Genomic DNA, 22,543 nt, shown 5'->3' with positions numbered 1-22,543 from the left:
GCACCTGACTATCCTGCTCCTTTCCTCCAGTAAGAACAGCCCAATCCTTTTGAGAGATGTTAAACTCTGCAAAACTAAAGAATAGGAAAAACACCAGATCTTTTCAAGAAAATCTGAGATACCAAGGAAAAAGTTTCATGCAAAAATGGGCATGATAAAAGACAAAAATGATAGGGATTTAACAGAAGCACAAGAGACTAAGAGGTGGCAATAATAAACAAAAGAACCATACAAGAAATATCTTAATAATGCAAATAACCACGATGATGCGGTTACTGATATAGAGCCAGACATCCTGGAGAATGAAGTTAAATGGGCCATTGATAATATAAGGCTAGTGAAGGTGATGGAATTCCAGCTGGGCTATTTGAAACCCAAAAGATGATGCTGTCAAATCTCAATATGCCAGCAAATTTGGAAAACAGCGGCCACTGGGTTAGAAAAGATCATGTCCCAATCCTAAACTAGGGCAATGTCAAGAAATGTTCAAATTACTGAACAATTGTGGTCATTTCACATGCCAGCAAAGTTATGTTTAAGATTCTGCAAGCAAGGCTTCAGCAATATGTGAACTGAGAATTACCAAAAGGGGAGGCTGGGTTTCAAAAAGGCAGAGTAACTTGAGACCAAATTGCCAACATTTCCTAGATTATGGAGAAAGCAATGGAGTTCCAGAAAAAACATCTATTTCTGCTTCACTGACCACACTAAAGCCTTTGGGTGGATAACAACAAATTGTGGCAAGTCTTCAAAGATATGGGAGAAATCAAATCATCCTACTTGTCTCCTGATGAACCTGCACGTGGGCCAAGAAGCAACAGTTAGACCTGAACATAGCACAATTGAATGTTTTAAGATTGGAAAAGGAGTACAACAAGGCTGTGTATTGTCACCTTATTTAACTTACATACAGAGTACATCATGTGAAATGACAGGCTGGATAAATCAAAAGCTAGAATTAAGATTGCTGGAAGAAATATCAACAATCTCAGATATACAGATACCATTTTGCTGGCAGAAAGTTAGGAGGAATTAGGAAGCTACTTTATGAGGGTGAAATAGCAAAGTATAAAAGCTGGCTTGAAACTTAAGATCAAAAAAATCAAGATGCTGGCAACTGGCCCCATCATTTCCTGGCAAATAGAGGGAGAAGAAATGGAAGCAATATCAGATTTTATACTATTGGGCTCCAAGAGCAGTACAAACGGCAACTCTAGCCATGAAAATAAAAGATGCTTGCTCCTTGAAAGGAAAACTATGGCAAATCTGGACAGCAGACTAAAAAGCAGAGACACCATCTTAGCGACAAGATCCATACAGTAAAGTTATGGTTTTTCCAGTAGCAATGTATGGCTGTGAGAGTTGGATTAAAAAGAATGCTGAACACTGCAGAATCGATGCTTTCAAATTTTGGTACTAGAAAACACTTTTAAGAGTCCTCTGGACAACAAGGAGGTCAGTCAATACTTATAAATCAATACGATAATTCAAAAGAAATTAATTCAGGCTAATCACTAGAAGGATAAATACTGAAGCTAAAGCTTAAATACTGTGGCCACACAATGAGAAGCCCAGACTCATTGGAAAAGACCCTGATACTGGGAAAGACTGAAGGCAAAAGAAAAAGGGGATGGCAGAGGATGAAATGGATAGATAATATCATGGAAACAACCAACATGAACCTGGAGAGACATCAAGATTGGGGGGCCTGGCTGTGGTCCATGGGGTCACAAAGAGTCGGACAAGACTCAGTAGCATCAACAGAACTCCACAACTCTCAAACAGCAAGTTCTTCCAAGGGCTGCCCGGCTGCTCACATGTAAGAACAATTCAGTCAGTCTCCTATCTCTTCAACCAATCTTTATGTCTCCTCTTCTCTCTCTTATACCAAATAGGTAGGGATTCCCCAAGACTGTCGTTACTCTATCCTCTCTCGCAGCAATCTCTTCCACTCTATGACTGCAGCTATCACTTTTTTGTGGACGACTCCAAAATGTCTATCTCTAGCTATGATTTCTTTCCAGAGCTCCAGATCTTCATCTCCATTTGCCTACAGGATACCTCCCTCTGCTACTGTGCAGGAGTCCAAATGGCGTGGTCATTATTTTTGGATATACATTTTTGGATAACCAAGCTTATCACCAAAGAAGATATGAGAAAATGTGATATCCCAGTACCTCCCTCCCTTTTTTTACAGAGGCAGAAGACTATGGTGTAGAACACTGTATAGCCTGTCAGACTTGGGTAATGTTTTCTTTAGTTTTTCTCTCTTTCTTTCCTTTTTTCTTCCTTCCTTTCTTTCTCTCTTTCTCTATTCCTTCCTTTCTTTTGTTGCAAGAGACAGTTCACCTCAATAAGGCCCTTGCTTTATTAAAATGATGGCTACGTAAAAATAAAAATAACAAAAATTTTTGAAGATAAAATTGCATTTTGAGAGATTGTTTCATGAGTCAGCATACCCTTATTTGTAGAAGAAATCCACCCAGTCACTTCTTGGAACTGCTCTTTTTTAGTGCTTTTATCTTCTATTTAGTCCAGATAAGACTCATCCTCCCTACCAACACCAAGCAGGTAGTAGTACTTAATATAAGGTGTGCCTTAACTGTGAGTGACTATAATTCTGGAACCTACTAAACTAATACCTTTATAAGATGACTGGCTTATCTGTAACAAATGTGCAAGTAAAAACCCTCATCTAATATCTCACTAAAAAATTCTGCAGAATTTTCCTAGGATGACTATGCTCTATGATGCTAAAAGTTGATTGGTTCAGGACAGTAACTTTTACTGATTCTTGCTAGAAAAAAACTATAAAAATCTGGTAATTCAGCTAACCATTCCATCCTAAGTTACATAATAAGGTCAGAGAAAAAAGCCTGATATTGGTGACCAGACAAAGATAAATCACCATCTGTGCTTCTTCCTAGAACTAGACCATCACCACTATTGCCAAGATCCAAGGGGCCAGAGGAGACAAAAAGGTGACACGTGTCCTCTTTGAGTATCCTTGCCAATAATCTTGATCAAGACTCAAGCCTGAACCTGATATAAAAATATGATTTTTTAAGCATAATTAGCCCTTTGTGACCTGACTGGCTGGGATACACACCTCAGTTTAGGATGTCGAGAGCTGACTTATTTTTCCAACAAAACTTGTCCATTTCTTGATTTCCCTCTTTATTGAGAAAGACAGATTAAGGGAGATTTCCCAAATAATGTCCAAAAGTAGGATGAACTGTCTTGGAAATCAGTGGCTATCTCCCCTTGAGATGTCCGAATGAGGGCTGGCTGTCCAAACGTGGGGTGTTTTCCTTTTCAGGAATTGGCTGAACTAGACGGCCTTTAAGGTTCTTACCAATGCTGAGATACTGTGACTCTGAGAAAGGATTTCTGCTCCAGATACCACAGGGTCATCTTTGACTCTTACCCATCCCCCCAAGGCCTCCATATAATCATATCAGTTCTCTAAAAGTCTCTAGCATCCATTTGTTCCTTTTAACTAATACTGTCACTACCCTTGTCCAAATCCTTATTACCTGTCACCTCAAATACTTGCACGAATCTGCTGACCTTCATCTCTCTTCCCACAATTCAACATTTATTAAGCACCTACTCTGTGGAAGGCATTTCTAGGCCTTATATCCCATCCTATATTCAGAATTAGTATTTCTCACATATAAATCTTACCACACAACTATACTACTTAAAAACCTTCTATGATTGTCACCATTACCACCAACAAAACCAAACTTCTGAAGGACTTCTACAATCTGGCTCCAAACCACCTTTCCCTGTTTCACCATACTTTTCTTCATGACTGTATGTTCTAGCAAAACCACACTTGAGACGATTCAAAGAACATCATTTGCCTTCTATAAAACACTCCAACTGCCATCTCCTCTATAAAACCTCCCTTAGGGGCAGCTAGGTGGCACAGTGAGTAGAGCACCAGCCCTGGAGTCAGGAGGACTTGAGTTCAAATTCGGTCTCAAACACTTGACACCTGTACTAGCTGTGTGACCTTGGGCAAGTCATTTAACCCCAATTGGCATGCCAAAAAAAACCCTCCCTTACTGTCTTCTCCACTCCTGACCCCCAGCCAGAAGTCATGATCTCTCCTACCTCACTACTATAACAAGCACATTGTATTGCTCTTATATGTTTATATTCCGTATTATAGAATGTTATCTCAAAGTTTACCATAAACTTCTTGAAGGGACTCTCCTGAAAAGAATATGTCTTCTTTTCTTCACATGTCCTTTGTACCCAGCATGGTGTTTTGCATACAGTAGGCACTTACATGTCAAATTGATTCCTGACCCTGCGGAGGGCCTGTGTATCCCAACACCAAGATCTCACTCCAATTCAGGATATGTGTAAATATGACTACCACTATCTCTCTATTTCTGATAAATGGGGACTAGATGTTAAGAAAAAAATTACAATAAGAAGGGCAGAGGGTTGGCTTTGAAGAGTAGAGGCCATGGATGAGAGGTTTTATAAATCATTTCTCTGCCTAGGCATCAATATGATTTGGCGTAATAATTATCTACCACATCTTTAACCACTATCACCCCTCAGACTCTGATGGAAATAGCCCAGGATTCTGAATAAGCGCCTTGGGAATGGCAATGTCTCCCTCCAGCCAAACCCTGGAAGCCATCATTAATTGAGAGAAATCGTCGTGGCAAAAAAGCACACCTCTCTCCTTACCACCACTAACAATGGCTAACCAACTGCCACCAACAGGAAGATAAGAACAGGAACGCTGGGAGTAGAAGCACAATTCAGATTGCAGGTCCTGCTTCTAGCACAGCCCTAATGGCCACTATGAGGGATGATACCTGTAAAAAGGGAGCTAGCCATCCCCAACCAACTGTGGCACACAGGACAAGCAAGCTGGTCCGGCTGAAGCAGTAATGCATCATGAGAGAGTCAGGAAGCAACACATATGAGGCAATTCAAACTACTACAGCCACTTTGACTACCATTTCCCCTCAGACCCTGACGGAGACAGCCGAGGACCATGAATTCAAGAGCCTTGAGAAGAGCAATGCTTCCAGTGTAGTACTCTCAGACATTATCCTGGGATATAACCTCTGTGAAGAATGCAGCCTGGCAACTGTAGGCACTGCCACATCTACTGAAGCCCCAGGAAAAAAAATTCTTTTCACCAGAGTCTCTGGCTCTGTTAAATGGTTCAATAAAAGAACTGATATGATTTTATCATATAAAATATGACATTAAAGAAGAGGCATTACCATCTGTTTTGCCACTGTACCCTAAGGACCATGGGACATTTCTATCTGCCTTGTAGCTGAAAACTTCCATATGTGTTATCTCACCTATTACGATGTGATCTCTTTGAAAACAGGGATTTTCTTACTTTTCTTTCTGTATCTCCAGCACCTACAAAGCTTTGCACATAAATGCTCAATAAATGTTTCATTCATTCATTCATTCACATAAATTTTATCCAGAATAGGTGAGGTTATGGGTTTACCTGATTAAATATTCTTATTGAGAATGTTCAAATAGATCACCAATTTCAAACAATGAGAATACAAGAAAAATATACATCTTAAAAATTATATTCAACATAATTTAGTCTTTGATGATTCAGAAGGCACTTCATATTACTTCAGTCATCATAAATAATAATTATTATCCAGAAGGTATATCTTTAATGAAAGAAAATAATATAAAAACAAATTTTTAAAAGCTACTTTAGATTTTTTTAGCTTTCCAAATATTTCTATTTCAGAGAAAAACAATTCACCATATAAGTTCCATTTAGTCACTACACTAACATAACAATAAAAATAACTAAACATAATGTATGTTTTCCACATTTCATGGAATTTTTCCATATATGTTATCCAAATAAAATAAAACTACAAACTCTATTATTCACAAGTTAAACAGCTGTGATTCTCTTAATCATAAACTTCTACTCTCATTTGTACCTTCAATTATAGCAAGATGGAAGAACGCTATGTATAGTATCCCCAAAGCCCACAATTGGGACTACTGCTCCATCAAATAAGTGTTCCATTCTTCTAAGTGAGATACCATCCTACTACATATTTAAAAGCAAAAAGCTGTATTTTTTCATGAAGTTAGTTACCTTAAGATCTTAAATTGAAGGAGAATACAAATCCAGTGGATTTCAGAAATAATTTAGGGCAACCTCTTTATTTTACAAATGAGGAAAAAGAACCAAAGAGAAATCATTTGAACCCAATTCCAATACTCCTTCTGCTACACCATGATATTTCAGCAAAATGGAAGGGAGGGGACCCAAAAACAATAATCTTGCAGTCAGAAGATCTGAGTTCAGTGCTTTGAGTAACTGACTAGTTATATGACTATGGAAAAGTGTTTCACCATTTTCAGCCTTGTTTCCTCTTTTGTATTATGTGCCTAACAAAACTTATAACATCTACTTAACCAAGTTATTGAAAGGTTTTATAAATCTTAAGGTATATAAATCTTAAGGCATATAAATGTTACTACTACATATTCAGCTAGTAAGTTAGAAAAAGTGAAGTCAGGACAGCTAGGTGGCACAGTGAGTAGAGCACCAGCCCTGGAGTCAGAAGGACCTGAGTTCAAATCTGGCCTCAGACGCTTGACATGCTAGCTGTGTGACCTTGGGCAAGTCACTTAACCCCATTGCCCTGCCTTCCCCCCTCCAAAAAATAAAAAATTGAAGTTATCCATTTTTATCTAGATCTTTTAAACTTCCTCTCAAATTACGAGAGCTGTTAAAATAGCATTTCACAGTTCATTCATAAATCAAAGAAATATTACATTGTTAAAAGTTTAATGAATTCTAATTCTTGAAAATTAATGTGAAGTATGTGCACATATATATTTGTATATTTAAGTCATAGTATAAATCACACAGATTATATAAAATTCTATAACTATAAATATATACATATGGGGGGGGTATAGGAGAGGTGTATAATAACACCCTCTTTTCTGCCCCAAAATTCAGCACATCACCTACCTCAAAGAGCTGTGAGAAATCTTTTTGGAAATGTTTATTAATGTGAACTACTCTGACTTTGCCTTGAATCCTAGACAAAACTGAATTCAGCCTTTGGTCCCCTTCTACTTCCCATCTACAATTCCACCTCCACGAGCAGTGACCTCACCCTTCTCACAGGTTCTCAAAAGACATCCCTACAACTGCACTGCCTTATCCATACCCAAGTCTACATTCCCTGAAGTGACCCTCTTCTCAACATCTTTCTCCCTTCCACATCCAACTCCCTAAACTCTAGGCCAAATAATTCAATATCAGATTTAGTTATTAAAGTAATTTCCATTAAAATGTAGTTGGCTTATGGATTTTAGCTCCTGGGGTATATTGTTGTTGTTGTTCAGTCATTTTATCATGTCCAATTCTTCATGACCCCATTTGGGCTTTTCTTGGCAAAATGGTTTGCCCATTTCCTTCTTCGGCTCATTTTACGGATGAGGAAACTGAGGCAAACAGGGTTAAGTGACTTGCCTAGGGTCATATTCTAAATGGTAAAAAGATTTTTTGAAAAAAGAATCCCTCTAGGTACTCCTTGCTGCCTGCCTCTTATCACATCCTTCCTCCACCCCCATCACACAAACATTACTTGTCTAATTAACTAGAATATGCCATGTCAGATGATAAAATTCAGTATGGTGAGGTATAGACAGCAGAAATAAAAATAAACAGTTACTGTTACAGAATAATTTAATTTCCAGGTCTAAAAATAATGGTTCTCAAAATTCAGCCCAGGAACTTTCTGGTCTAAAAACTTGCCTAAAATACAATGATGACATGCAATGACCAAGCATGATTGCAGAGTACTGATGAAGCATGCTCCCCACCTCCTGACAGAAGTGATGGACTATAAATGTAGAATAATACATTCTTTGACATGGCTAATGTGTGAATTTGCTTTGCTTAACTATGTGTAAGTGTTATAAGGGTTTTCCTTCTCTTTTTTCTTATTTTTTTCCGTGGGGTGGGGGGGGGGGCGCACAGCATGCCAGAGAGAGAGTGGATTATAGATAAAGTAGGCAAGAAAAATTTAAGATAGAAAAAGGAAAGATCATTTGAGTATTTTTAAATGTACAGAAGAGAACAGAAAGAATTAAAGACAAGAAGGACAGCTTTGAAAGTTAGTGGTTAGATTTATTACATATTTTAAAAGAAAAACAAGCTGCACAAAACAGATGTGTAGTTTCATGTACAATCCCTATTTTTTGTTTGCTACATATATGGGAATGTTAATTTTATTTGACATTTAAGTTTGGAATTTTTAAAAAAATCTTACAAGAAACCACCCCCAAGCAAAATGCAGTATCATGATATACACATACCTGATTAAGTTAGCCAGATAGCAAAGAAAGGAATTAGAAGGCACGAAGGCAGGGCCTTCTGCTTCCTTTTTTACCCCTTGCACTTAGCATAGTGCCTATTATGTAGTAGGTGATTAATAAATGCTTGTGGAGTAAATTATTTAACTGCTAGAAACTCACTAATCATAGCAGACTGCTACAGGGACCATTAGCAGAGTGGGAGAGGCGACAAAAGGGGATGAGGTGTGGCTGTGGCCACTGTCTCAGCTCTGGATCATAGGAAGTAAGAACTTATCTTGGTTAACACTTGTAAAGGCTAGCATGCAGGCAGCATGTGTGGAGAGAAAGCAGGAAGAAGGGAAGCACGGAGAGTGTTGACAAGGTTATCCTTCCCAAAATTTGGTTCCTAATTTCAAATCCTACCCTCCATTAAGAGTCCGCAGCCTTGGCACCACTTTCCCTCCATTAAAATGCAAAATTTGTAAAAGGTCAGGCAAGTAAAAGTAGAATATGGAACCATGGAGAACTGTAGCTTTTGTGGGTTTTGTTTTTTTGGTAGTAACAAATGGAAATAGGTAAAGCAGGTGGATTTTCTACCTTGATGAAGTAATTCTGACCAAAAAGTTTGAGGGTCATTTGTCCAAAGAACATAATCTTCACAATTTAAATTTCATTTGAAAAAGAAAACAACCAAAGTCAGACACCGAGTGTACTTCAGTGTGAAATGCCTAACAGGAAATAAAGCAAGACTCCCAACTCTTAATGTTGTAAAACATTAAATCAACATATATTATTAATAGCCTGCTTTGATTTCAAGGAGTTTTCTTTCACATTCATATTTCAAATTCAATATTTGTTCTTATTCTACGAGGCTGGATTTGCTGCAATATGAATAAAGTAGAAGCTTTTACACAACTTACCCACGTGATATTTTAGCTCCACTGTTGTTTCTCCTTCTCTGTTCGATTCTGTAACTTCACAAGTGTAATTCCCAGGAACAGCATCACTCTTTTTCATTAGCAAAGAGGCATTTCCTTCTAGTAAGAGCGGAAATGCAATTGTTGCACTTCTAAAATTATCACTGGCATTGTGCTTACTTTGATATCCATCAAATGTAAAAATTTCTTTTCCTCTGTGTTTCCATTTTACATACATGACTTTAATGTTCCTTATCTCTAGATTGTTAACAATGCAGGGAAGCACGACAGTTTCATTGCAAATAGTTTCTTCTACAAATCTGGTTGAATTAAATGTCAGCTGTGCAGAACCTAGAAAGGAAAAAAAAGCAACTGTTTTATTTACCTTCTAGAACTGTACAATGTATAGTGCTGAATATGCGAGGAATGCTTATGATTAATGTTTTAATTGTTGACAAAACTAAGCAATGAGATAATGCAGCATGAGGCAAGACAAGCATAAACCAATTTTTTTTTTAACAGCAGCACACACTGTTGAAGTTTCAAAGCATCGGTTTTTCCACATTCTCTCCCAGTAACAGAAAGTTTATCATAATACATTTGGGGTGGGGTGGGGTGGGGTAGGAATCACGGAAGAGAATCAACTATTGTGCTAGGTCATGCATATTTAGTGTGTGAGTTTGAAAGCCATGGAGCAATGTGTGCTGCTGTGGGCTGATGACACATAAGTGTCATGTCCTCACTATGAACAAATTCTGAACAGAAAAGCAGGCCAAGTATTATATTCAGCCTCAACTTCTATACACTTTCTCTAAATAGAACCTGCTAAACTGACATGAAGTTTATCTCTACCCTTATGCTACATTTCCAGGAAAGTGGCTGATCCTACTTTAATATACAAAATACATCGGATGAATCACATCACATCTTTCCACTAGGTTGGAAAGTCTCAGAATGCTAACAAGAAAAACCGAATTCTATGTGGCTGTTTTTTCACACTGCTAAATACAGACTGCAGTAGACATTTTGTATGCAAAGGGTTATATACAACTGAATGGCATTTTCCACCCCCACACTTCACTGAAAACTGTTCAGCAATGGATTTCCAAAATCACTGTTAACAGGTATTCCTTCCTCCAAGACACAGATTCAAAAAAAAAAAAAAAGACTTTGAGCCATTGGCTCTTGTGAGTGAGATGATACATGGTATCCAAAATTCCATTCTGACAAGTTGCCAATTGATTTCTTCTAATAGGTTGCCAATTGACTCCTTCTAATAGAAGTTGTGAAGGAAAATAATAATCAGCCACTAGCTAGCCAAGTTATAAGACTATTGTGAACAGAGGTAGCAGGGGTCCATCAAATTCCTCATGTCTTAAAAAACCATTAGTCTAGACCAGTATTTCTCAAACTTTTTGCTTTCAAACTAGGGCTTTACACTCCTAAAAAAATGTTAGACCTCAAAGACAGGGGATTTGTTTAAGTGAGTAATGTTTACAGTATTAGAAATTTAAAAGTCTTAGTATTATTAGAGGAATTCTGACCTCGTAGATCTACTGAAAGGATATCTGGGAATCACAGGGGTCCTCATATCACATTTTAAGAACCAACATGTAACTGTTAAGTGAAAAACAAAGCCTCAATTTAATTATTAACACCAATATAACACATTTTTCTTATAGCATCCTTGGAAAATAGTATCCCAATTTTACAGGTGAATAAAAAAAACTAAGGCCCAAAACACTTCAATGAATTGATTAAGGTAGCCAGTAGGTAGAACCTGAAGTTATGTCATCTGACTTAAAATCTGGTACTCTTTTTTCTTGCTGAAAAGGTAGACCAGTTCTCAAGAATATATAGTTGCTTCATTGCTAGTATAATAAAAAGTGTTTGTCGAATTGCTGGATCATAGATTTAGAGCTGGAAATTACCTTAAAGGTTATCTAGTCCTATCTCTGAACTTTTGGGGGGGGGGACTTGAAGGGGGAGAGTGGGGGAAAGAGAAGGGGAGGGGAGGAGAGAGAGGCGGAGGGGGAGGAGAGGGGGAGAGGGAGAGGGAGAGGGAGAGAGGGAGAGAGGGAGAGGGAGAGGGGGAGAGGGAGAGAGGGAGAGAGGGAGAGGGAGAGGGGGAGAGAGAGAGAGAGAGATTCTTGCCCAGGCTAAGAGGCAACAGCCACTACTGACTGGCACAGTTTGACCTGCTCCCTTCTGGGGGCTCACCATATTGCTGGCAGACTCAGCGTAGACACCCAATAAGCTTTAGCCCACTGAAGTTCAACTCCCAAGCTCAGCTGCTCCTCAGTTGATCCTGAGCCTCCTGAGGCAGCAGGGATGACAGGCCTGTGACACCATATCTGGCTAACCTTTGCCTTCTACAGAGGAGTAAACTGAAGCCCAGATAGGTTAAGTAGTCTGGCAAAGAACACCCAAGCAGTAACAGAACAGGGTGCCAAACCTGAGTCTTCATGCTGTAAATCCAGCCTTGTTCCCACTGCTATTTCCTGCTGCTATCCTAGTGACCAGAGAGTACTTATAGACATGAGTTAAATACTTATTAGAGAGGTATGAAGGGACAGGAGGCATAGGTGATGGGATTGGCCCCTGCCACTGTGGGTAACTGACCACAACAATGCCAGACAGATGAGGAGGTAGGGAAGGATGACTGAGGGAGCTGGCCAGTACTCATCTTTCACTCGAAGGTCAGCCTTCAGTGTTTAAAAGAGAAATTTTCTCCTATGTTGTCTCATGCTCCCTGCTTACTTTTTCTTTTATAAGACTATTTATCCTAGGTTCTTCTCTTTTTTCTCCATTGCTAACAGTATCTGTATTCAGATTTCTTTTTGGGTTAGACATCCAAGGTCTAGAGTGTCTCTTTGTATTTTTTTTTTAAAACCTACACTAAGTTGGAATTCTTAGTCTCACTACTCACTTTGGAATCCTTTTTCCCAGTTTCCTTATGTGTTGGTAGGCAAAATGGGCTCCTTAGCACTTAGTTCAACAAGTGCCCTTGAATAGTTTGGCTTTTGCTCCATTTGAGTAATTGAGTGTATTTCATTGAGCCTTACTAAGTGCTAAGCCCCAGGCCCAAACCCCTATTAGGTGTAAAACCTATGTGGGTGTGGATTGGCAACTAAGGTGGGACCCAAGGTGGGGCTAACTCCAGAGAGGGTCTAGTTTACATGTCTGGGACAGCAGAGGCTTTTAGACCACGTGGGTTTAAGTCCGCCTCTTTGTGATGATTCTAGGTCACGTGGGTGAGTCGCATGTGTGACTCACGGGGGGGGGGGGGGGGGGGGGGGGGGGGGAGATATAAAAACCAGGGGTTGGCTGTCTCTTCCTTGGAGCTCTTTGCTGCAGCAGTTGTGGCGGGTGACTCTGGGCCAGCCCTTGTTCTGAGCTACCAGGCTGAACCTAGATGTTCGTAACTATGAATTGTATTGGGTCTGTCTGTTGATATTTGTAATTTGTTTGTATTTTGTTCTGAAGTTCAGGATACTGGTTTTTTCCCCTTAACTAAGTGAATGCTGTCTGTATGCTGAATTAAAGTAAGCTTGTCAACCCCTTCACCTTGCTTTCCTTAGTTAAGCAGATCAAAAGAACCTGTGCTGTTGGCAGCTTTCCGAGTGCTGGCTGTGGGTGGATCTTATACCCCCACAGAAGCTGCCAGCCGGATTGTTGAAACATGTTATTAATTCAGAATTTTGTTTCCTAGTCAAGTATTTGTAAAATTATAACAAGGACTGAGAGTCTGAAGACTTAGGTTCTGTTCTCAACTTTATCACTTGCTAACAATTGGACCTTGGCCAAGTTATTCAACCAGAGTCTCAGTTTGCTCGTCTATAGAAAAATGGGGACAAGACCTGCCTTGAATCCCTCACAGGATATTGGGAAAACCAAGAGGAAATGCATATAGAAGTTATGAATCTCAACAATGAATTATTTGAAGGGTCTTCTTTGGTTTAGTTGTTGTTCTGGGGCTTTTGACCCTCCATAGTTCACCTCTTTCTCAGCTCTGAATTGTCCTAGACCTCTACATCTCTAGTCCTTCTTCAATTTCAGCTTTCCTGACCTGGCTACTTCCCCTGAGTAACAGAGTTTGAGAGGGAGGTTGCAATGGCTCATTCATTCAAAAAATCCTTAAGTACCTACTATAGGCACAAGGCTAGACCCTAGGGATGAAACAATTACAATCAGGCATGGCCCCCGTACATGAAAAGACAAAGAGAAGAAAGTGACTGGGATACTGGAGAAATGAAGAGTACAACTTGTTCCTCGAAAGTTTAACTTTCCTAATATAAGTAAAGGAGGAATGGTGTGCCAGCCCCACATACTCTAGTGTTTCTTCTTTAACTGATTTACAGGGGGTAAGAGAAAGCAGTTCTAATTATATTGGAATTATTTATTATAATCAGATAATTTGTTATAACTGAAGCAATTAAGCGGAACAAATGTCAATAAATTGAAAGCAAGACTGACCTGGGTAAATAATTTGGATAATCCACCCACTAATAACCTGAATCTCATCATTAATAACTTTTAGTTTCTGCCTTCTCCACTGCCTAGCGATATGTCTTGAACATAGTAAGCACTTTATAAATTTGTTTGCTGAATTAATTACATCAATGCTCTGAGTTATTAAGTAGCCAAAGGGCCCTATTTAGTTTTCCTTTCCTATGCCTCCTTTATTCCATCTTCAGATACAGAAGCAGTAAAAGAGAAAAAAGATAGACGTCATGGGGGAAAAAAACTCAAAGGAGACATGGATAATAACCAAATTATTTAACTAGTTTCTGAATATTCAAGATTTGGCAGCAGCAGTCAAAATCAGCACCACCTAATCAGGCAGAAGTATACAAATGTAACTGACAGTGATGTCAGAATGACACAGGAATATTCAGAGGAGCTAGGAAAGAATTGTTAGAGCCCACTAATAAGCACATTGAGTCCTAAGTGAGGGTCCAAGTATGCCCCCTAGGAACAACTCAAATGTCTCTCTACTACTGAGAGTCTAAAATTTATCCTGGTGTGTCAAAGGAAACTCAGTGAGTTAGGTTTACAGTTGACAGACCTTGTGTATAGGTTTCCACTCCTTACCCTAAGTTCAAATGTAATAATATCAACAGTCATTGCTATTATAATTATTATTATTGACAGAGATGTCTGTTGGCTCTAGCCTCCTCAAAACTTTATGGATTAAAATCCACTTGTTAGTAATCAATCAAAAAGGGTTTTTGGTAAGCCTTGATAAAGGAGCCTTTCTCTACTACTTCTATCAAAGCTCTGAAATTAAAAACATCTCAGAAAAATTGTATAACAAATGGACAAATCTTTACTATTTGAAAATCCAGAGATGACTCAGCCATATGTAGTTTCAATAGCACAAGTGCTCCCCAAGGCCAGACTTCCACAGCACTGTAATTATAAGTTAAATGTTTACTGTAAAGGTACAGGAGGGGTTCGTAGAGGTTCCCAACTCCTACTCCACCCTAGTTCTCTCTTTGCCCTCCCAACATCTTTGGACAATTTAAGCATTTAACAAATGCCAGTGATACAGAGCTCAGTAACTCATATAGCCACCTAATTACTTCTGATTTGGAATACATTCATGCAGATGGAAAGATTTTCTAGAGGGGACCAGCCCTGTGTTGATATGCCAGTGGTAGAATGTCAACTCCCACCTAAGAGAAACAGATGGAAGGCCAAAGGCAGATCAGAGATGAATTGTAAGGTTAATAAGGTTTCTCCTAACAATTTTAGCTGCTGTCTTCTTGGGAATCAGGATAGAGATTGGTGGAGAGTGACATCTTTCATTCCCTCCTTGTTTTGAACACTTAAATGCCTCCTGTTTCCTGTACACCTAAAATGCCTTTGACCTTTTGAATTCCTACTCATTCTTTAAAAAGCCTAACTCAAACGCCACCTTCTTCAAGATGCATTCCCTGCCCCTGCCCCCACCAGTAATTACTCTTTGCATCTCACGACTACTAAAGCACTTTTGGATGCACATCTCATCCATCATATGATTCAGTATTATGCTTAATTGTATATGGGTCAAAGCTGTTATTAGACTGTAAGCTCCATGAAGATAAGGATCTTTTCTTAATCTAAGCATCTCTTCAAACAGGCTTCAATGAACATTTTACAATTATAATTTGATGAATAAATCTAATCAAAAGTGAAGACGTAACACAAATAGAACGTGATGAAGACATAGAGGGGCATCATCATCGTCGCTAGTAGTTACATAGTGATTTAAGGCTGGCAAAGCATTTTAGAAGTATTGTCTCATTTGATCCTCACAACAACTCTAAGGGCTACTATTATGCCCATTTTACAGATGAGGAAAGAGAAAGGATCTGAAGATTGGGAAAGGGAGGAATGATTTACAAAGGAGAGAAGATGTTAAGAAAAAAAGGCTTCACAGGAGAACAGAAAGCACCTAAACTGGATTTAAATAAGTGGTGATTTTCATTAATGTTTCCATCAGATCCCTAAGACATCTCCTTTTCATAAGACAATCACGGTGTAATGGCAAAAGCACCACATTTATAACCAGAAGACCTGGATTAGAATCTCATCTCTGCAATTTACTCTTTATGTGGCCTTAGGTGCGTCATTTTCCAACTATGGGCCTCAGTTTCTTCATCAGCAATATAAGGGAGCTTGACTATATGATATTAAAATCCTTAACACTAAATCTCATGACCTTGTGAACTTAGAAGTTAGTGGCACAATAAATAACACCATTGTAGAATGAAATAGCTGTCAATATTTATCCAACACCCAAGATAAATGGTACCATATTGAAAACAAGATTCTCAACATCTGTACTACTAAGTTTCTAGGTGCTAACGACTTCTAATTGTTCTCTGGCTCTCACTGTGTCTTGCAATTCGATGAGTACACAGTAGGAACACATTAAATGTTTGTTGATTGATGACTGAGATGGAAAAAAGAATCCAACACAGATTAAACCTTTGCTTTTCTTCCCTACATCCATCAAAAAAAAAAAAAAAGACATGACTACGTTCAAGAATGCACAATGGTCCCCTTTCCAAATAATTTGTATGCTTGTCCAACATCTCTGAGATTCCTGATGGAGTTCTAAAGGTCCAAGTCATAACTGGTATTGGACCTTAATAATAAGTTTTGTTGCACTTATATAAATCCTCATTTTACACACATCCTCACAACTCTATGAGTTAAGCAAGTATCTCCATTTTACCAATATGGAAACCAAAGCTCAGGAAAGCTAAGTGACTTGTCCAAGGTCATATAGTTACTAAGTGAGATAGTAAGGACTTGAAACCAGGTCCCTTAACTCCACGTGCAATGCTTCTTCTTCTACATCATACTACCTTTCATTTCACCATGTAGCCAGAAGCCAGAGAGTTCCATTTTCTTTCCTTCCATAACACTAAAGCCCACTTACAAGAAACAACATGAAATAATGGAGAGAGAGATTTTTTTTTTTGGACTCAGGAATACCTGAGTTCAAGACTTGTCCCTAATTTAATTCACCTCCTAGCCCCTACCTAAGACTGTAAGTTGAGAAATTGCACATATGGATTAGTAGAGGGAATTTCATAAGCACAAGTTGTCTAAGGCAATGAAAACATAGATCTTAACCAAAACAAAATCCCACTTGTCATAAATCTATAAGGAAAATGCAGGTCATGTTATTATAGGGAATAGAATGTTTCTCTACATGGAATAAATTTTTTTTACTTATTTTACAAAGTTATTATGAGGCTCAAGTTAGATAATAAATATATAGCACTTTGCCAACTTTAAAGGATTACATATCAGGTATAGTTATAAACCTGTTTTTTGTAAAAAATAAAATTGCTAAACTAGTCAGCTCTAACATCATTCTTCTCATATTAGAAATGTCTGCAATAATACACGAAATGTTAAATATCTATTACATTGCAATATGAAAAATGTTTACAACATTATTCCAAGATCTGTGATTTCACTGGTATGGGCAGAGTCTGATCACCAACCCTCTAGCCATAGTAGATGGTCTTAGAGAGTTACTATGGCTGAAAAATTCATCACCCTGAGGCCAAGCTCAGAATAAACTAGGCTGGTCCTTGGAAGACAGGTAGTCCATCACCAAGCTCATCATACTCAAAACCTTTCCACTAGGGGTAGGGCTTGCCAGAATTTGTGTTCTACTGACACAGCTTTTTAAAAACTTACAGTCAACTCCACATCATAATTAAGATGTAACTGGAGGACAAGAGAAATGAACTGAAAATAATATGGAAAATTTAGCTTTAGGTAATCTCAGTGGAAGGAAGATACTACAATGAGTGATGAAACACTTACAGCTATTATCACTAAAATAATTTATAATAAAGTCTTAGTACTGCAGTAGCAGCATTAACACTGAGGAACTAGAATTGATGCTTTGCTGTGTGAATGATTTTGTAGCCTATAGATTACTTATCAATTGGAGGGGAAACATCCATCTCTCATAACCTATCCTCTCAAATCTCCATTCCCAACTCAGTGGCAAAGATAAAACATCTGCCAAAACAGAGTTGACAGCATGAGTGAGTGTCCTAATGGCAAGCATGAAGTATAATCCTTTAACACTACCTCCAGACCAGTAGGCCATCCTCAGAAATATACTTTAAATAGGCATTTACTTCTTTAAAATGACAACTCATGCTTAAAAATAATATATTTCTGAGAGGAAAAAAGCCATTCGTTCTGAACAAACCAAATTACTATTTTGCCCAGACGGTAAAGATTTTTTGTCATACACAACCCTGATTTTAAAAGCTCACAACAAAGAAAACTCCCGAACATGGCAGTTTATATACCTGTCATCATCTATTTGAGGTTTGTTTGGTTTATTTATCAATTTTGCATTAAATAAATGCTTGACAACAAGAGTAATGATGCCCTTTTAGAGGAAGTGCAATAGATCATGGGTAGGCACAGAAATAAGGAAGAATAAAAACACATTTGTTCAGAGAAAACAACTCATTATCAGAGGGTGTATCTTGTAATGAAATGCCTCAAGGTATAATGCAGCTTTATTGTGCTAAGATTGTAGGAATTTTTAAGATCAGAATTTGCCTTGCCATCTAAGACAGTGATGTAGAAAAGTTACAAACACTACATGGGAAAAAAAATTACCTACCCATTAGAAATGAAACTGAAAGCAAGCACATCGAAGTGTTAAGGACTTTGAATCAACGTATGTCCTGTCTGTTATACATTTGAACCAAATTTTATAGGAACATTGTCTATAAAAACTCAAAACTTTCCATGGTGATTGTCCCCTCCTCCACATCTTCTCTTATTAAACTATATGATAAATATATATATATATATATATATATATATATATATATGAATGAATGTGACTAATTACAAAATGAGTCTTATTCATTCATTAAAGCAGGTCCACAAGGGCCTTTACCTGGGAGCTAGTTTTATAGTACTTGTTTCTAACAACATGCTCTGAAGAACACCATTTTTTAAAAATATTCTTTAATTCAACCCTTTTACTAACTCAAGACTAGACTGGACTGAATTAAGTCCGAATTAACAATCAGTCTGAAATGTTGATACTTTATGTTACATGGTAATCACCTTCTTTTAAATGATGATTCAAAAGCACTGCTTTTTGAAATGTGTGGAATTATGATAGGTATGATGATCTTTAAAACCAGTATCTGTTGTGATATTTCTAAAATGAAGTATTTGGCTACTAGGACTCTGGATAACTTAACTACTCCACACTGCAGGATGCTCATGAAAAGGAAAGTGAAACATACATACTGGAATCTTATATAAATACATAATCTTATATAAAGTCATATACACATTACCAGCAAGACTTCAAGGGCAGTACACAGTTAAGAGTCACATTACTTGAGATCTCCACAAACCAATGCAGAAACGTATATTACAGTAAGAGTTTACAAAAAGCTTAATATAAAGAAATAAAGCAGACCTTGGATGTTAAATGTAACAGGAACGACATAACCCCTGACATTTTCCAAAGTGTGGTGAATCCTCAAAGCTTTGGGTCCAGAAAGTCTAAAAAAACGGCTGGTCTGGAACCACATCCTCATCCCCACTCAACTGATTGTTTTTTTACTACTGGATATTATTTTTGATATTTGGAGCATATGATGTGGGTAGTTTATGAAAGAATTTTCCAAATAAAGCAATCGAGCTTGAGTGCAGGATATGATTTTATAAAGTGGTTAATTGGGGGGAGATTATCTGGGCCTCTTTATATGTCAAAAAGGCTGCCAGAGAAAGGTTTCTCCCCTAAGGTTGGCCAGGGGAATGAAACTTGACTGTGTCCTTTATGTCCTCTTCCCTACTAAGAACATGTGAGAGGGTAAACTGTACAGACCTGGTCTTCCCCACTTCACCAGAATGCGTACTCCTCTGCTCAGAGAGGCCCATGTTTTCCTACTCTTTCCCCCAAATACATCTACAGCATAGAGACCTGGGCGGGGGAAAGGGAAGGGGAGGGGAGAAGAGGGGGAAGAGTGGAGGAGGGTGGGTGCAACTACCCCCGCCCCCATCTCATTCTTTTTTGGGGGGGGAGGAGTGGGAAATGAATGTTTTGACGTCTCTGGGGTGTCTGCATTTTGGAGGTGGAAGGGGGAGTTAAGACCTGCGTCTGCACTAGAGAGGGAGAAGGGGGGAGAAGGGAAACGGGGTAAGGGGATCCCTCCTAAGACGTGGCGGAGTAGGGGGTGGGGAGATAGTCGCTCCCAAGTCCACATTTTGGATGTGAAAGTGAAGGGGGCGAGTGTGTATAGGGGTTTGTATAGGACACAGACGCCCGCCCGCCTCGCTCCCTCCTCCGGCCACGGCCACGGCCACGGCCACGGCCAGCACAGGGCGGACACACCCGGCGCCCGCCGCCCTCCCTCCGGGGCGCAGTTCCCCAGGGGCCGCCGGCAAAGGGAGAGGTGCTTGGGGAGGGGGCTCGGCCAGATGCGGGGCGGGGGCGGGAGGACGCTGGGTCCCGGGGAGCCGGAGGGACACTTACCGCCGCACACGGTACCGAGCAGCAGCGCTGCTACCAACGGCCACATCTCCGCGCACGGCCGCGACCACCGCAGCCTCCCCGGCGCCTCCCGCCTCTGCTCCTCCTCCTCAGGTGTCTGGAAAAACACGCCGCCGCCCGTCTCCGGCAGGACCCCGCGCTGCCCCTGCCGCCCCTGCCGCCCCTGCCTCCGCCGTAGCTCCTGCCGCCGCGCGCGCGCTCCTCGCTCTCCGCTTCCCTCCCGCAGCTGGAGCCCTGGCGGCGCGCACGCGCTGCAACACCCCCCCCTCCTCCCACCCACCTCCCGCCCCCCGCCCCCTTCCTCCAGCCCGGGCCGCGGCTGTTGCTGCTGACGCGGCGTACTCCGCTGCTCTCCACCTCCTTCCCTCCCTGCTTCCTCTCCTCGGAGCCCCGCGCCGCCTCCTCGCGCCTTCCCTGGCCCCCGGGGGGACGGAGTGCGCGCGGCTGCTGCTGCCGCTGCGGCGAGGACGGGGAGAGGGCTGCGAGCCGGCTGCAGGGTGCAGACGCAGCAGCTTCTGGGGCTGTGCTGAGCCGGCGGAGACGCTCAAGTGTGCCCACCTCCCACCCCCTCCCCACTCTGCCCCGACCCTCTAAATAAAATAAACTACGGAAACCAAAACAAAACGATCGCACCACCCCCCTCCAACCGCATTCTCCGCACTTTCCGCCCCCATGGGGTATCGTGCGTACGTTCACATGGCTGCTTTTGCACTAGGGTCTTATTTTCCTTCAGCTTACGAAACCTTTAGCTCTCTGGCTATTTCTTCATCCGGTCTACTAACTGAATCTCCCACCCCCCCCCCGCCCCATTGTCTCGTGACTCCACCCATACTCAGACACCCGACGTCTCCCCTCCTACTCCACTCCACCCGTCGCTCTTTCCGACCCATGCTCCCACAGCCCCCATGACATTCACTGCTGGCGCTAGCTTCCTGTCCTTCCTTCTTTGTATTAAACCATCCGCTTCCTCACCTTGACCCTAGTCCCCTTCTGGTTTGCCTCTTCTGGATTCTTCCTTTTCCCCTTCCTCCTCTCCCGTACACAGGTCTTCTCCCAGATAACCCTTAACAACACGCACTGCCTCCGCCCCCTTCCAATCTCCTTTCCTTTATCTTTTATTTTCCCTACAAGAAGCCTTTTCCGACGCCGCTTAATGCTGGTGCCTTCCCTCTGCTAATTATCTCCCCTCCATCTCGTATATATGATGTTTGTACATAGTTGTTTGCTTGTTGTCTGCGGCAGACAATGATACTCTGAGATCAGGGATTGTCTTTTACCTTTCTTTGTAAGCAATTAATAAACGCTTGTTGACTGACTGTCAGTCCTAGGATGCCCTCTCTATTCTCTTCTGCCTTTCTCTTCTGTTTTTCTTTATTCCATCCCTGCCCCAGTTCCCTTGGCTTGATCCACTTTTCCTAGACTGAAACAGTCTCAGCACCCCTGTTTTTCTGAAGAGGGTCCATCAGAAAAGTTCTTTCCACTATGTTAACTGGATTTTTCCAATGTGATTAAAACTGACAGTTCAGTGGAGACTAAGCCTAGTCACAAACAAATGTGTTAGCAAAAGTATAGTGGAAACTCATTCCCTCAAGCACTGTTATTGAACGTAGTTTATGACTGTGCTGTATTTGGGTTTAGCCATGATTGAAAAACGGGTTTAAAGATGGCTCCAAGCTGTAATGTGGACAAGGCCTTTGAATGTGTCATTGAATCATATGGTACAAAATCAGTCATCCTAAAGCAAATACCCTTTTAAAGGTACCTTTAAAGTTTATCCAAAAATGACTCTTTTCTCAATGAAATGAGGTTTAGTTGGTTATTATAATAGCGTTTGTGTGATTTTGTTCACTAGCTTAATTATATTTCTCTTGTCCACCTGCTTATCAGAGAGGGACTAATGCCCCCTTTTGTTACACCTCTTTTTTTCTCCTCAACTGCCACTTAGCCATGATAAAAAAAAAATTCACCCTATAAGACTTAACATAGTAGCTACTATTACTTCCTTTTCTGTTGCTGCTCCTGTTACATTTTACTATACTATAAACAATTTAACAATTTATATTATATGTGTAAATCCATTTCATCACTGACTCCCCACCCCGATACTATATTTTAAGGGCAGAGACAGTTTCGTACAGAATCATACCTAAACTTTTGGAATTGAAAGGGATATGCCTTGCCCCCCACTCCCAACCCCTACCAGTTTCAGATGAGGAAACTGGAA

The 22,543-nt window shown here is 40.2% G+C and overlaps 1 protein-coding gene across 4 annotated transcripts in view; it reads right to left on the bottom strand.

Annotated features, from left to right (window-relative positions):
* Positions 1 to 20,549, bottom strand: part of CD47 (CD47 molecule) — a 73,991-nt gene extending 53,442 nt beyond the window's left edge. For 2 of the 4 annotated variants that reach the window (XM_036746064.1, XM_036746065.1), the window contains exons 1-2: positions 20,302 to 20,526; positions 9,270 to 9,617 (exon numbers count right to left, since the gene is read on the bottom strand). In XM_036746064.1, the coding sequence (XP_036601959.1) occupies positions 9,270 to 9,617; positions 20,302 to 20,347 (394 nt within the window). In that variant the 5' untranslated portion in view covers positions 20,348 to 20,526. Of the gene's footprint in view, positions 1 to 9,269; positions 9,618 to 20,301 lie in introns of all 4 variants that reach the window. The other 2 variants (XM_036746063.1, XM_036746066.1) reach the window with 2 other exon arrangements.
* Between the last annotated feature and the right edge of the window lie 1,994 nt (positions 20,550 to 22,543).

Source organism: Trichosurus vulpecula, chromosome 2 (assembly GCF_011100635.1).
Source record: "Trichosurus vulpecula isolate mTriVul1 chromosome 2, mTriVul1.pri, whole genome shotgun sequence".
Taxonomy (NCBI): Eukaryota; Metazoa; Chordata; class Mammalia; order Diprotodontia; family Phalangeridae; genus Trichosurus; species Trichosurus vulpecula.
The sequence above is the reverse complement of the archived record's forward strand: the minus strand, read 5'-3'. Positions and strand labels throughout refer to the sequence as shown.